Raw genomic sequence first — 16,884 nt, forward strand, 5'->3', positions numbered from 1 at the left:
GAGGCCTGCTACCTCTGTTCATGCGGCGACTTGTGCGTGCGCCTGGCTATCGCCTCTTGGACCAGCTGCTGTGCGTCGTTGTAGAGCGGGACAGCACGTGTGCGTCTGCTCGCATCACCCCCTCCATATCTGACCGCACTTATCGAGCTCAGGAGGAGAGGGGGAGGGGGGAACCAAGAGCACACGCTCGCCGGCGCTGCTCTTGCCCTCTCTGAGTTTCTCTTCATGCGTCTTCCCCTTCCCTCTCTCTGAATCGCTGCGTGCCGCCGATATCCACCATGTTTATGCGTTAAACGAAGGTCTGGCCTCCGCATCGTTGAGGCGCATTGTGCATGCGCATGCTCATGGAGTCCGCTGCTCTTTCTGCCCCTCCTCCCCCTCACTCTTTCCAACTTTGCTGCACACCCTCTTCTCTCCTCAGTGCCTCCATATCGCCTCTTCCCTCTCCCCCACCACCTAACACGCACGCAAGCCCCCCCCTCTCTCTCTCTCTCTCCTCTCTCCCAAGAAAAAAGGCTTTACGCGTCTTCTTGCCTGCATGTATACCCTCATGTGAATACACCCACACGCATAAGTGAATGCATGCCGCCCTGCGCAACACCTTCATTCCCACAGGCGCGCGCCCCTATTTCTTCCTCTTCGGTGTAGTTTCCTCTTGTTCTTCGCGTCGCGTCTGGGCGTGTCTGTCGCCGACGCGGCCGTCCAGTGTGAACGAGCAAGCGTAGGCTCGAGCGTGCAGGCGAAGGTGGCTTACAATCTTAGGGGAACCAAGGCGGTGGAAGTCGGATACAGGTGCGTCGGTGCGTGCGTGTGTGTGTGTGTGTGTTCTCCTTTGTGACTCGAGGCAGCACCGACAGAATTCGTCCACCTCTTCTACTCTCCCTCCCTCCGCTCTCCATCAGTCACCTCCGCCACTCACTGTTCGCATCTCACTCCTGCTCCGAGCGCCCACAAGCACGCGCCCGCACCGCTTCCGCCCAAACATACGCGTTGTGCGTGCCAGCGAGTGCGTCTCCGCTCCCCCTTCCTCCCTCGTTGCTCGCCTTGTCTGTTGTATTCTGTTTCACTCTCCCTTCTTGCGGGCCACAGCTGCCACAGCTACGGGTAGTCCATCGTCCGCGTACGTTGGGGTGCGTGCGTGTACGCGTGCACGTGCGCCTGCTGCGTTGTATCGTCTTACTCATCCCACCTCCTCACACACACACACACACACACCATCTACCGTGCATCCGCGCATCCCTCTATTCAGGTCACCAGACCCCCCTTCTGTCCGCCCCTCTCGCGAGCACGTAAGGAATCATATCGCCAATATCGTGTCTACGGCTCCATTTCTTGTACCGCTCCTGTCTTCGCGTGCGAGTTGTCTGTGCGTACCAGTGCGCATCTCTCTGTCTGCGCCTACGGGACTGCGTACTCCACTCCTGCTGTGACGGTGTGTGCTACGACGTCTTCCTGCGACGCACCTTCTTCTGTTCTTTATCGTTTCTTTGTCTTTCCTCTCCGTGCACTCTCGATCTCCCCTCTTACTCTTCGAGTTGAGCGGACTTCGCGTCTGCCCGCGTGCGTGTGTGTCTGCCTCTTCTTTTCTCTCTGTCGCTGCTCTTCTTGCCGTTGCTGTCGTGGCTGTGGTTTCTCGGCTTTCCCTCACACACGCACACATCTCCCCTCCTCATCTTCCTCCCTACACGCATACAGGCCTGAAGGCTTGTATAGCTGCATCCGATCAGATACCGATTTCTCTCTCGCTCTCTCTATATATGCACGTACATATACATACATCCTCTTGTTTTCCCTTGCCTGTGCACCCAACCGTCACAGCTTCTCTGTGTGGCTCCTGCCCCCTCTTCTCTTCTCGTTGGGCGTGTGCGTGTGTGTGTCTCCTTGCGCGTCTATCGTCGTCTCGCTGTTGCGCCTCTTCCTGTTATTCGTTGTGTGCGTCTTTTCGTGTCTGCCATTGTTGACTTGGCTGTGTGTGTGTGAGCGCGCCTCCCTCACCTCCCTTCCGTCCTCCCCTCATCTGCCGCCCTCCCTCTGTTGTCCCTCTGTTTTGGTCTTCTGGTGTGTGCGGAACTGCCGGTCTCTCACGCTGCGGCTCTCGTCCCCTCATCATCGGTGCACTGTGCCCTACTCGAAACCCGATCGCTCACCAGTGCGGCACCCGTCTCCTTGCTCATCCATTTTTGTGCTCTTGACCGCGTGTCTTCGTATCGAGGGCTCCTGCGTTGCACCGTGCTCACGTGAGCAGCCGCCGCGTGTAGCGTGAGCCTGTGTCCGGTTGAGCGCCAGACGGCCTCCGCTTTCGCTGACCCTCGCCTCTACCGGCACCCCTCCAGCTCTTACACGCACCCGCCTCATCACAACTTCCCCCTTCACCTGTGCTGCATCTCTCGCCCCTCCCTCGCCTCTCCTCGGCCCACCCCACCCGATTGCTGTGACGCTGCTTTACGGAGGGATGGAGGGACGGACTTCAGCACGGTGCGCACTGGTGTGCATGACGTCTGCGGCACTGGCACTCGCGCTGCTCATCCCGGCGGCGTGTGGCTTCGTCGGTGCTGCTGCTGCGGCGCCGATGACGGTGACGACGACCCCGTCGCTGCCGCTGCTCGACGTGCCGTTCCACGCGGACGTGGCGGGTATCGGCAAGGGGCACAGTTTGTTTGTCTCCAGCCAGAGCGACTGCAGTGCTGCCTCGAAGGTGACGTCGGTGTGCACCCTTGGGAGCGCGGTGGATGGCGTCAGCTTCGCGAATGGGACGTGCGTGTTCCATGTGACGAGCGAGGCGCTGGGTGTCGACTTGACGAGGCCCCGCCCCACGGTTCCTGCGCTGTACTGGTGCAGCAGCGCTCGTCCCGGCGCGTCGGTGGGCGCGCTGCAGATGAACGTGGTGAGCACAGTTCCTCTGTTTTTCTACAGAGCGGAGTACAACGAGCTCACCTTCAGCGACGCGACGCCTCTTGGAAGCGTCATAAGGTGGTCCTCGAATCCGGACTGCGGCAGCCCTTTGCCGAACCACGCGAATGCGGTGCTGGGCAGCAGCCGCGTTGTGCCTCTGAAGTACAGTGGCGATACTGTGTACGTCTGCGCCACAATTCCCACCGTGTCGGGGGCCATGACAGCGCTGGAACACCGTGCGACCGTCATAGGTACGTACCTCTACAGGATCAGCCCAACGAGTGGGGTGCGCCATCGCACCATCAGCATGACGACGACGATAACGGAATCCATTGCAATGATTTCCGTCTCACATGATCCGTACTGCCGCACCCTTGAGCAACCAGGGAAGTTCTACGCCTCCTTGACATCTTTTGATTTTGTGTGGAGCGTCGCTGCCGGTGTCTACTACTTGTGCGTTATCACGAACAAAGACGTCGGCCTGCCCTCGTCGAACAGCTTCACGGTGGAGGAGTACGACGTGCAGCCGCACACGATGTACGTGGCCCGCGAGACTCCGCTGACCTACGGCCTGAGTGCGGCTGGCCGTGACGCGGAGCTGGAGACGGCGCTGGCGACGACGACGGACTGCATTGGAGGCTCGCTGGTGGTTCCTTGGGGAGCATCGATGTCGTGGGCGGTGGCAAAGGTGGGCACGTACTACGCGTGCGTTCGGGACCGCGGCGCGGCGAGCACTGCCGGGTACACGAGCGCGATCACTGTGACGGACGTGCCGACGCTGACGTTCTCGCCGTCGCCTGCGGTGCTGGGTGTGCCGGTGTCTGCGACGGTCAGCCACGCGCTCAGCAGGAAGAATGTGTTCCGTGTACGTGTTTCGAAGGGCGGGACGTGCGACTCCGAGGGTGCGACGGGTGCAACGCCGCGTGGTAGCGCGACTGCGACGGTACGGATGCCGCTCGGGATGCCGGCGAGCGTCACCTACTGCGTCTCGAACCCGCTGGGAGACGGCGAAGACGGCGCTGACACACCTGTCGGCGGTGCTGTGTACTACGCGCTGGGCGCGCTGCGCACACGAGCGTACCGCGTGGGCCACGGCGCCTTGCTCACGAACATGCGGATGACGATGCGGCTGGACAGCGAGGTGCTGCTTCCGAGGGGGACGTCTGTGGTGCTTGCGCCGTCGGCTAGGGTGAGCGGCACTTGCCCGGGGGCGATGGCGGCTGCCGACGCGGCTGGTGCGGACGAGTCCATGGCGTTTGATGTCTCCGGCGCATCGGCGATACTGTCGCCTGTGGTGTTCGCGTCCCCAGGTGCGTGGCTGGTGTGCGTGCGGGACGGTGCCGGGGGCGATGCCGGCTACACGCAGGCTGCACAGCTGCAGGTGTACAGTGACGCGGCGGCCTTATCGACGGACACGGTGCTGAACGGCGTGAGAACGGAAGTCGTTGTGTCGCGTCTGCCGCCTGAGGCGCCGGTGACGGTGACGTCAAGCAGCACGTGCGGCTTGTCGATGGAGTCCGTGGGCGCCGGCACGACGAACAGCGACGGCGTCGTGACGCTGAACGTGCAGTCAGCCTCGGCTGGGCCGCTGCTGGTGTGCGCGGGGTACCCCACGGCGTCAGAGTCGTCGGCGACGGATGTTGGCATTGAGTATGCCCCCGCCGGAACCGTGCGGAGCGCGAACGCGCGCGTGTATCCAAGCATTGCGTACGTGAGCGAGACGACGACGCTGAGCTTCGCCGGGATCGGCGGCATGTCGCTGACGGGCTACTTCGCTTTCTTTCTGCCTCATGCGACGTCGTGCAGCGAGCCCGACGCGACGGTTTTGGGCTCGGGACTGAAGGGGCCGGACGCGACGTCGACTGTGTCGTACGGGACGGTGAGTGGCAGCGCGCTGGAACGGGGAACCGTGTACCGCGTGTGCGTGGGGCGATCCATAGACGACGGCTACTGCGATGCCGGCGTTGTCGCGGCGATGGAGGTGCCGTCGGTGTCGACGGACCCGCCGGTGCCAGTGCGCGGGCTGCCCGTGCGGCTGCAGCTGCCGCCGAGCTTCACGAGTACTGCTGCTGTGACGTTTTACGTTGTGGTGGGCGACACGGCGAGGTGCAGCGGCGACCTGAGCGAGACCCGTGTGTACGGGAGCGGCTCTGTGGACCGTACGAGCGGCGCTACGGCTGCGTTCGTGGCGCCTGCGCGTGCGAGCGGCGTGGACGCCGTGCGCGTGTGCGTCGGGTCGAACGAGAGCCTCGTGTCGGACAGCCTGGGGTACACGCACGGCGCGACGCTGCGGCTGGAGCAGTTCCACACGTCGATGGTGTACCTGCAGCGCGGCGTTCCGAACGTGCTGTCCGGGGCGCCGATGGCCGCGACGGGGTCGCTGTACGTTGTCGCGTGCGACGGGAAGGAGTGCGCCGCTGACAACGCTGACGGCGTGTGCCGCGCGAAGATGTCGCAGGGCGCGACGAGCTCTGCGACGGCTGCGCTGAATGCGCCTCTGGGGCGGTACTTCCTGTGCCAGCGCGTGACGGTGGGCACGGTGGTGTCGGTGGTCGGCTCGAACACGACGGTGGAGGTGGTGGAGCCGTTTAAGATGCACCTCTCCGTAGACCCCTCTGCCATTCGCGCATACGTGCCGTTCGCAGTGACCATGTCGGGCGGCCCTGGCGGCGCGGGGGCGAAGTACACGGTGGTGGCGCAGCCCGCCTCTACTCCGTGCGGCGAGACGGCTGCCGAGTCACAGCGCTTTGTCACGGGCAGAGACACCACGGACATCACCATCACGGACATCGTGCCGGTGCAGAACATCCGCTTCTGCGTGCAACCGTCCCCTGCCGACAGCTTCGAAGTGCTGACGGGCACGCTGCAGCACTACATGACGCCTGCAGCTGTGATCGGCGACCGCGCGACGACGCTGACGTCTGGCGGTGTGAGGAGGGGCGCCACGGCGGTGCTGTCGCGCACGGCGGACTGCCTCGGCGTCGTGGCTGGCGGCGGCGCTGCGCCGATCGTGGACGCGAGGGTGACGTTCACTGTCACGTCGTGCGGCGCGAACGGTGCGCTGGCGTCGCTGTACTACTGCGAGGCTGCTAGCGGCGGTGCGTACGCGTCCCGCGGTGCGGTGGGACTGCTGCGCGCGAGTGGGTGCAGCGGCGGCGCGGATGCGAGCATTGCCGAGGTGGACGCGGCGCCTGGCGCTGCGATCGGCAGCTTTGGGATCGACACGGCGTACCTGGCGAGGCCGCGGCTGTCTGCGTCGCCGGACTGCGACGTGCTGCTGGACGCAGCCGTTGCGAGCGTTGGGTACGCGCCCGGGGCTGACGAGCGCGCTGCGTTCCACGTGTGCGCCGTGCTTGCGGGCGACGCGAGCGTGACGTTCACGACGGCGCGCCCGACGCTGCGCGTTGCGAACTGGGCCGTGTCGCCGACTGCTGCTGTGAGCCGGTACAACGCGACGCTTGGCGCTGCTGCTGCTACTGCGGTGCGCGTGAACTACGCGACGCCGTCGAGCGAGACGTTCCTGAGCACCGCGAGCGACTGCAGCGTGCGGACAGCGAGCGCTGCGGGGCTGAGCGGGGCGTCGAGGTCGGCGACGTACAGCACGACCGGCGTGCGCGGGCTTGTGTACGTGTGCACTGTTGCGCCGCTGAGCGGGAAGACGCTGGCGGTTGCGCAGTTCCTGTCCGTGACGCCGCCTGCTGTGCTGCGTGTGTCGCCGGCTGTTGTGCGCGGCGGCGAGTACAGCGCGACGCTTGTGGTGGACGGTGCGCCGCCGCTGTACTCGATGGTGCCTGGCGCGGACAGCGGGTACACGCACAGCGGTTACTACACGAGCGCGAGCCGCGAGGTGTACCTGTCCGGGGACGCGTGCTCGGGCGTGCTTGCGGGGACGAGCGCGGCGACGGTGTCGTCGAGCGGGAGCGTGTCGCTTGCGACGGCGGGCGTTGCGGCGGGCGTGAGCTCTGTGTGGCTGTGCGCGGTGACGGCTGCGGGGCCCGCGGTTGTGCTGGCTGGCGTGGCTGTTGCGCCCGGCAGGGTGCACCCGACGACAATGGTGTCGGGCGCACTGGGTGCGCCTGTCTTCATACCGAGCCTGAAGGGCACGGCGGTGCAGCTGAGCGCGTCTGCGAGCGGGTGCGGGTCTGTTGCCGGGATGCCGAGCTTCACAACGGATGCGGAGGGCTACGGCGCTGTGGACCTTGTGGGCGGCGACGGCGGCGCGCTTGCGCCGGGCACGTACACGCTGTGCTACGGCGGTGCGCCGCGTGGCGGCGGCGGCGGTGCGGCGGCGCTGGAGTCGGTGGAGCTTGTGCGCGCGTCGTACTTCGACGTGCGCGGGACGACGTTTGTTGTGGGCGTGGCGGGCCGGATGCCGCTGCTGCAGGACCTGACGGCTGAGGCGCTTGTGCCCGGGTTCAGCACCGCGCGCGACTGCACGTCTGTGTCGAGCGAGCACGGCGAGTGGGCTGCTGTGACGAGCACGTCTGTGTCTGTGACTGCGACGAGCGTGTACACTGCTGGGCTGTACCTGTGCGCGCGTGCGCCGGTGAACGGGACGCTTGTGGCGCTGCCCGGGCAGTGGTCTGAGGCGCGGAGCGTGCAGTTCGTTGCGTCTGCGATGCAGCTGCCGTCTGCTGGGTGGGACGCGTGCACGACGTACACGCTGGGCCAGTGCTACCCGCCGGGCGCGAGCGCGAGCGGTGCGACGTCGGTGGTTGCTGTTGTGCACGGGGACTGCTGCAGCGAGTCGAGCCGGAGCGCGGTTGTCGGGGAGGCGAGCATGGCGAGCGGGACGTGCGAGCTGACGCTGGACTACGACAAGGTGTCCGCGTACCCCGCGGGGTCGACGTACCACGTGTGTGTGTGGGACAGCGCGGACGACTCTGTGTGCACGACCGTGAGCGAGGCGCGCGTGAGCACGAACTGCACGCGCGGTGGCAGAGGGCTGAGCCGTGGAACACGGATAGCGATCATTGTTGTGTGCGTGGTATTGGGAACTGCTTTTCTCTGTTTACTTTTCTGGACCGTGTGGTGGTGCTGCTGCCGCCGGCAGCTGGCGGAGGGCGCTAACTGGAAGCCAGAAAAGGGGCGGCAACTCGTTGGTTTTCAGGAGCTCGGTGACGAAGACCGTCTTGTGGGCTATGTTATGAGCGGACGCCACCCGCTGCTGTACTACCCGTCCTCAAGCGCCCGTATTGGCCGTTCGGTGAGCGCATCGCTAGGCTACCCTTCCATGAGTGGCTCAGGCTGCGGTGCCTTGGAAGCGGTGGAGGATGAGGGACGCGACCAGATTGCGCTTCAGGAGGCGCGGGCACGCTACAACTTACGACTAACGTTCGCGGAGCGGCTGCAGCTGCTCGAACTGGCGGAAAAGAACGCCGCTGCAGATGCGGCAGGCATGAACACGACGTACGCCAGCGGGGACTCGTACCTGCACGGCGTAGCACAGCCGGAGCGCAGGTGCGTGGAGAGCATCCTGACCGAGGGGGGGCCGAGGGAGTCTGAGATGGATTTCCCTGTGAGGGCTGCGGCCCCGCGCCACGCCGGCGCCAAGGAACTCGAACTCGCGGCCTTTGAGGTACCTGAGGAGGGCGACATCAGCTTGAGTGCCGACGCGAATGTGTCGCTGGAGATGGATCCCATCACGGGCGAGTACCAGAAGGTGCGTAGCCGGTCCATTGAAAGCGCGCCGCGGCGGTGCCTCTCACCGGTGGAGAGCTGCTGGACAAACGAAGACTTCGAAGAGCGGGAGGAGGAAGAGAGCTACCGGAAGGTTGCCGTCGAGGCGGCAATTCCCGACTCGGAGCTGAGTGTGCGGATGTGGCCACGGCAGGCCGGTGGCGACCACGAGGAGCCGCAACGCGTAGCTGTGCGGCATTTTGCGAAGCCGACATCGTTCAAGTCGCGCCGTAGTGCCTCGCTGAACCGCAGCGGCAGCGGCGGCCACCGACGTGGCCCCACTGGCTCCGCGAGCGACGACAGAAAGCAGCAGCCACACTATGACCCACTTGCAGTGATGCCGGTGACGCCAAAGGCGCTGTCAACGTCCAAGGGCCTCACGAACTACATCCTGTCGCCGCCAGACGGAGAAAACGATAGCCCGCCAGACCTTCGGACTAACACCGCGCACGAAGTCGGTGACACCACCACCGCCGAGTCCGCCATCTTCTCTCGCTCCCCGATCGCCCATGCTGGGACACACGACATGTCAGAGGAGGCGCTGCCGGTGGGCATGGCACGCGTCCGGTCTTCCGAGGCCATCGCTGGCAAAGTCAACAGCGATGAGAGCGAGGATGACCTGCTTAGCTTCACGACCACGCAGCGCTTCTACGATGAGAAGCGCTTCTTACGGGAGCAGGAAGACGGGCGGCGTCAGCGTCTGTGCAACTGGGAGGAGGAGGAGCGGGCACAGTTGGCGCAGGATGAGCTGAACGGTTACATGGCGCTCTCCTCGGCTACCGGGGCCGGCGGTGATACTGTCAACGCGTCCTCTTATCACTCGGAGAACAGCGACACCGAGTACAATGCCGGCGGCAGCTTGGGAAAGGGCCACTATGGCAAGACTACGGCGAAGCACGAGGGCGAGGATGAGCAGGTGTCCCACATCCCCGCTGCGCCAACGACGCTGCCGTCGCTGCCACCGGCCCCACGCCCGCAAACACTTCAGAACGACTACTACTACGTAGTCCCCACTGGCGACACCGGTGCGAGTTAGGAAGCGGCACACACTTGTGTAGGTGTACCTGCTCGTGTCTCTGTTTCTCTGTACATGAGGATGTGCCAGCTTCATCGTTTGATCGCGACCTCTGGCTTTCACATGATCCCCGCAACTTCGTCTGTCCTTGACAACCAACCGTACACGCACCCTCATCCCCGGATGGACCTCAGTGTCTTCCCCTCGAGCCGAGTGCGTTTTGGCTGCTGCCACGGAAGGACCGCAGCTGTGCGTCGGCGTCACTGAGGCGCTCCCTCGCTCGCCTGTTTTCGTTTTTTTTTTTTAAGTTATGGTGTGTGTTTGACTTTATGTCGTCCCTGCATTTTCTACTCTGTCGTGTGCGCGTTACCGGCCTTAAGTGGTGGTGGTGGTGGGGGGTACGTACACATGTATATGCGTATATATGTAGGCGTGTATAGTCATCTGTTCCATCTCCCGTACTGCCGCTCCCTCTTCGTCCCCGGCGTGGTGTTTGCCAGCCGCCCCCTCCTCTTTTGGTGTGCTGTCCTGGTCTCGTTTTCTTCGCCTTGCGTTGTTGTTGTTTTGTGTGTTGGCGTTGGCCGTATGGCGTTGCTCTCCTTCCTTTCTTGTAGTTCTTCGTCTGCTTAGGTGCGTTCTGGAGTTGGACCCCTCCCCAGAAAACAACGCGTGACGTCGAATGTCTCTCTGCTACCTCTGCTCGACCAGCAACCACATGCACACGCGCATCAACACGCAAGAAGAGCGATCACGTCGGGAAAAGAGAGGGGGGGGGGAGGTGAATCAGGCACACAGCGAGGGAGACAGACTCAGTGAGGTGCACACGCACACACACGCACACACACACACACGCGAAAAAAGAAGGACACAGTGATACACTGCATTTTGCTATCAGGCTCCCTCTAATAGATGTATATATCTCTCTGTAGACATATATACATATATATACATATATATATGTATGTACGCATGAGCGCGTCTGCGCATCTGGCTCCTGTGTGTGTGTGTGCGTGTGCGTGCCGCTCACGCAATGGCACCATATCTTTTTTTCTTGTCCTCGTCGTGTTTTGAGGCGCTTTCGTTTTTTTTGACTTCGGAAACATATTTCTCGCGCTCCGCCGCCCCCTCCTCCTCCTCCTCCCCTCGCCCGCCTTTGCTTTCTGTCTTGTGTTCGTCTCTCTCGCTCGCTCTCTTCGCCCTTCTTGCTTGTTCGAGGGGTGGGGGAGGAGGAAGGAAGGAAGAAAGGGAGGGGGGCCATTAGATGCACAACACCTACATAGACGCTTGCCTGATTCCCCATCGCCCCTCCCCGCCCCTCCCCTCCCTAACCAATCTTTCACGACTTTTCTTTTTGCGTCTGTGGTTGTGCTGCTCTTCCTTTGCGAGTGTGCACGCTCTTCAGAGCTCACAGACCCACACACCTACACACAGCCACAGACGCATATGCCAGTATGAGAACAACACCAAAAGGCAAGAGCGCCTGTTTTCCTGTGCTCTCTTTCGCGTTTGGATTTGTATACTGTGCCAGGGCAGGAGCGGGCGTGGCGTGGTGCTTGTCGCCGTTGCCTCACCCCTCTACCAAGAACGTTCGTTTCTCTCCTCCCTCCCTCTCTCTCTGTCGTGGCGGGCCGCTCCCCAATCCGTCACTCCTACCCCCTCCACCTCACCGCACCGCTGATTTCTTTCGCTTTTGATATTCGTTCTGCGTTTCAGGCTTTGCCAGCTGGAGCGATGAGACGAATCTACCGCCGCTGTCCTGATGAATACCACACGTACGCGCACATCTGAGCGCGTGCGTGCCCTATCCACCGGGCGCAACCACGTCACCGCGGCGAGCTGAATCAGCGGCTGATGCCACACATACACACACACGCACACCCTGGGTGCAAGAGGAATGTTATCTCTCTATAAGTAAAAGCTGACGTTTCTTGTATGCATGGGCGTTTCGACTCTTGCGGACACCTTACTCGATAGCCGCACGCACACACCTGCAGACTACATGTACACGCGTGCACAGATCATGTGTACACGTGTGCATGCCCCGCGTGTACATGTGTTGGTGCCATTTAGGTGACGTTCATATTCCTCGTTTTTTTTTTCTGTTAGCTGCAGACCGACGCCGCTTCCCACCTCCGTGTGTCTCGCCCCCTCCTCCCCCCTGCCTCTGCGTCGTCGTCGTTTCTCCCTGTGCATGGCTTTGTGCGTGCTTGTGTGCGTGCGCATGAGCGGTTAGCGATAAACGGCGAAACGCGAAGCACCGCCTTATCCGCCTTCCCTGTTTTCATTATGCGTGTTCCACGTTTCACTTGCGTTCACTGCCACAGCAACGTGCGCACCACTGTTTACGCCGCTCATTCACGCAGGCACCCCCCCCCCCCCCACCCACACACACACAGACGCCAAACAGCTCTCCATGTATGGATGATACATGCGGGTGATGTGTGCAGACGCCTCTTCATGTTTGCGTGGTCTCTCTCTTTTTTTTTGTGGGGGGGGGTAGCTTGTAAGCGTTCTCTCTGTGCGCATGCACGCTCAAGCGGGTGTGTGCGTATTGTGGCGTGACCTGCGAATTTGTGTCTCGACGCGATTGCCCCGAGCGCTCTTCACCGTTGGTGCAGACACGTACACCACACATACGTACACATATGTACACATACGTACACGTACACCACACATGTACACACGTACACACATACGTACATGTACACACGCACAGGGGGAACTGAGGAAGTTCAACAGAAAAGCGAAGAACGCGACGGGGGGGGGGGAGGGGAGGGGAGGGGAGGGGAAGGGGGGGCCACCAATCGCTGAACGATGCGGGTCGTCTATGTTTTCTTTGTTGTTGGCTGGTTTGCGTTCGACCAAGCGTCTCTTCGCCACCTTTCGTGACCCACGCATCCCCTCATCTTCCGCCTCCCTCGTGACTGCCTCCCTCCTCCATTCGCTGGATGCGCCGCGCTGCAACAAACACGCACACATACACAGACACATCGAAAAACAAGCAGAGAAGCGGCAACAACAAGGGCAACATCGGCATCCACCTATAGAAACGGAAGTGGAGGAGAGGCGGACCATGGCAAAACTAACGCATGCACGTGAGTGCGAACGATCTTCGTTGTAGACCCCCCCCAGACGACACTGAAAGAAAGCACTCTGTGCGGAAGAGTATCGCTCGTGAAGGGGCATTTCTCGCGTCCGTTGGTCGGCGTTGTTGGCGCGCTGTGCAGATGTGTGTGCATGCGTGCGTGTGGGCTGTGGGCGGCAACCAACCGTGCGCTTCCGCTCATTTGTCTACACAGACGCACACGCACGCCAACACAGTACTGCCTTTTCTGTCAAAGGCCGTCGTTTGACCACCTCCGCCCGAAGTCCCCTCCATTGCACATCCGCCCCGCCCCCGCCCTCCCTCTCTCACTCGCTCTCTCACTGATTCACTTACTCACTCGTCTCTGCCTCTCGCCTTTTCCGCCTTCGCTCCTTCGGCGTTGCTGCCATGGGTTTCCATACCCCTGCTGCACGAACACGCGCACGTGCGCGCAATCACACGCGTACAATACACAAAACACCGTTCCTAAGCAAACAACACCTTTCAGAATTTTCACCTCCATCAGCCACCACCGCCACCACCGCCCCCTTATCATCGTCCTCCCAGGACGCCCCCCACCTCTTCTTCGCTTGTCGTCGCCTCGTATTGTCGAGTGGTGTGCGGTGCGCCTCACTGCAGGTGTGTGTCTGTGTGCGTGTGTATGTGTGTTTGCTTGCCTGCGGATTTGTGTACGCACCCGCGGCCCACCAATCAGCAAGCATCGCATTGGTGCTGCGGAGGATCGACAGCGCAGCATCGCAGCACCATTGCTGCTCTCTCGACGTGATAGCAAACCGGCAGACTGAAGAGGATACATCCCACTCGCGGGCCTCGAGCAAGACACCGCCGCGTACAAACAGAAAGTGTGAAAAGTGGGGAAGGAGGAGGAAGAGGAGGAGGAGAGGGCAAGGTGACGCAGTAACGGGAGAGGTGCGCCGTCGCCAACGCCGCGGGACGGCGACGTGGACTTTGACGCGACGGAAAGGCGACGGGCGTATGCGAGGAAGCCGCTCGAAGCCAAAACAAAAATAACAGAAGTGAGGGGGAGACTTTGTGCCCTCTCCTTATCGAGTCTGATATAGCGTTTCCTGCCCCGTCTGCTCCGTTGGTGCGTGCGCGTGTGCGTGTGTCTGTGACAGTAAAAGGCCTCTCCCCGTTTATCGTCCCCTCCCCCACCCCCAATTCCGAAGATATCGTCCTTCCACCGAAAGCGTGCGGGAAAACAAAACAAAACAAGGGACCATCGATTCTACAGAGAAGCAACGAAGCAAACACAGCAGCAACAGCAGCACAGAAACGGGAAGGCAGAGCTGAGGCAGGCGTGTGAACCTTGCGAGCACCTGACCTGCTGCTCTCCCTCTCCCTCCCTCTCCCTCTCTCTCTCGTCTCAACTCGTCGTGTTCTCGCGCTCCTCTGTCGACAGCTCGATTTTGCAAACACCCGCAGATACGCCCGGAGAGAGTGAGAGAGGGAAGGGAAAAAGGGATTAATTCGCCCAGCAGACGCCGCACGAACGTGCGAGAACAAGCGCAAACAACTTGTTGAGAGAGCGGAGCAACAAACTCTGCAGACTCTCAACCTGGCGCGTGTGTCTGCGCGCTCGGGGTCGCGGCGAGGCACACTTTATCATCGCCTCCTTTTCTGCTGTTTGTGGTTGCGGCTTCTTCTTTGCCCCCCCCCCCCTCCCCCTTGCTGCTTGTCAGGCAAAAGAAGGACAACGCGGAAGGGTGTTTCACTCGGTTTAGCTTTTTCTTTGTTTTCTGTTTTTGTTTTTCCGATTCTGTGTTGTGTGTGCTCTTCTTTTCGTGTGGGGCAAGTGTGACTCCCCTTCTCTATTTCTCGACTCCCTATTCCTACCCATCTAACGACATCATTGCAGCAGCCACACGCCACGCCTTGTGCCTTGTTATGTATACCTATATACATCTTTTCTTTTGGTGTGTTGCCTTGTAAGTACTGCCACGTGGCAGCTGCGCGCCCTCTCTCGCTATCGGATACATCCAAGAGAAGGAGACACCGCTTGAATCCGGAGACGGCCGTGATAGGTGTGCATGCGTGTGTGTTTGTAAGAAAGCAGATCGACAACGAAAAAGGGGGACAAGGCGGAGAGGCACATATCCAAGCAGGAGGGCACTTAGTCATCGTAAAAGGCACACACACACACACACACACACGTATATATACATACATACAGCGAGAGGGAAGAGCAGAAGGATACACACACACACACACAAGGAAGGGTGGACATCTTCTCCGAGTCTTCTATCTTCTTCGCATCCGCCCTGGTGTTTACGTTTCTCCTTACTCTCCCATAACATTTATATATATGTATAGTGTGTGTGTGTGTGTGATCGACGCAAGCACCATAGCGACAAGCGACCACGGCGCTGGCCAACAGTCATAACGGGAGACACACAGAGGCAGACACACAGAGGCGGAGAGGCGGCTTGCATACGTTTCTTCTTGTTAGCGTTACTCTCCTGCTCTCTCTCTCTGCCTCTCGCTAGCTCTTTTTTTGCTACAGCCGCCTGTCCTGGTCGCTGAGTCCCTTCCTTGTTCATCATACATCCATCGAACCACGGCGACAACGAGCGGTCAATCACAATCACAAACGCAGGACGAAATAGGACGCACAGATTCGCCCTTTCCTTCAACAGTCTCTTTTTACGAAGCAGCATACGCGGCTCCCTAAAACAAGCAAAGGATCCCCACCACGGCTGTCACCCGTAAGCGACTTCAGGATTGCGTGCCTTCTGTCTCAGTTTTCGTCTTGCCTTTCTTCACCCCTCGTTGTCCTCCGATCGCCCTACTTCTTGTTGTCGCTCCCCCCTCCTTCCCTCCGCCTTCTTTCTCTGTGCTTGACCACCGCCACATCATCTCGTGCTATGGTTTTTGGCCAGCATCCATTCTCGCACGCTTTGCTCTTTCCTTTCCTTTCCTTTCGTCTTCTTCTTCTTCCTCGTTTTGTTTTTGTTTTACGTCTCTATTCGCTTTGGAGGGGTTTTGTTTTTGTGTGTTTTTTTTTTTGCGTATGATGGCGGCGCGTGCATGCGCCAAATTCTTCGTTTAGTTGATGGTATTTCTTTTTTTTTTCATTTTTATTTTTTTTTTCATTTTAGTCGTCGCTACTTCGCTCGCGTGTAGGTGTGTGGGTGTGGGTGTGTGGGTGCGCCTCACACACGTGCATGCGCGCGTAGCTCTCACGAGCGTCCTTCTCTGCGTGTCCTCATTGTGTTGGTTCTCTTCCCCGTTTTTGTCAGATTTCTTCGCTCTCACGTTTGCGTTCTCTGCTGGGTGCACTTCTTTTTTGTGCCACCCTATTCTTCCCCCCCTACCGATCCTCCCCACAGCGCTGCTTCTTCTCTTTCTCTGTGTTCTCTTTCTCGGGCTGCTTCTTGTCGTGTTGCCGCGTGTGCGTGCGCACGTGTGAGCGTGTGTGTGTGTGTGTGTGTCTGTCTGTCTGGGCGAGTGAGAGACGTGCTCGCGCGGCTGCCACGACTTTGGCTTCTACTTGTGATTTCACATACGGGCATCTTTCGTTCTTGATGTGCATGGCTGCTTCTTATTCTTAGCTCGCTCTTCCTTTCTTCGGTCCGGCAGCATCTCCCCCCTTCCCTTCCCTTCCCTGTGCCGCCGTCTGCACGCGTGCGGGTGCGATTTTCTCTTGCCCCGGTCGGTAGTTCTCCTCTCCAGAGGTTTCTCTCTTGCTTTCCCCCTCCTTTCGTTTTTTTTTTTGGGGGTGCTGGCTGTGGCGTCTTCTCTCTCGTCCTGCGCAAGGCGCGCGCGCGTGTGCGTGTGCGCGCGTCCGTGCAGTCGCTCACGCTGCAGGTCGTGCGCCTCCCTCTGCTCCTTGCTTTTTTTCGCCTCATCCCAGATTTGTATCCGACTCCTTGTATAAATACATGTGTACACGCTTTACACCATCGTCTGTCTCTCTTTCCGCTGTACTGCAGAGCCGCAGAGAAGACGACATCAGCGAGGGGCGCTTTACTCTTCTACGTTGTGGAGTGTTATGTGGGGTGTGTGATTGCTGTCCGGCCAAGCGGCTGCATTCCTCCCTCTCCTTCCGTGCGAGCGTGTGGCGCTCTCCTTCACGCGTTGGCTGTTTTTCGTTGTGTGGTGGTTCTCGTTCTCTGTCGCCCTCTTTTTGCACCATCACTGCGAGCACCGCCTCCCCGTCAAGGTGTCGCGGCCTCCTCGCTTTCATGCTCTT

General features: G+C 60.5%; 1 protein-coding gene across 1 annotated transcript; it reads left to right on the forward strand.

Moving 5' to 3' along the window:
- Positions 1–2,452: 2,452 nt before the first annotated feature.
- On the forward strand, positions 2,453–9,607 carry LMJF_07_0830 (conserved hypothetical protein; the record flags this gene model as incomplete). Its single annotated transcript, XM_001680942.1, has 1 exon — positions 2,453–9,607. One exon carries the CDS (start codon positions 2,453–2,455, stop codon positions 9,605–9,607), a length of 7,155 nt encoding a protein of 2,384 aa, XP_001680994.1.
- Between the last annotated feature and the right edge of the window lie 7,277 nt (positions 9,608–16,884).

Source organism: Leishmania major, chromosome 7 (assembly GCF_000002725.2).
Source record: "Leishmania major strain Friedlin complete genome, chromosome 7".
Classification (NCBI taxonomy): Eukaryota; Euglenozoa; class Kinetoplastea; order Trypanosomatida; family Trypanosomatidae; genus Leishmania; species Leishmania major.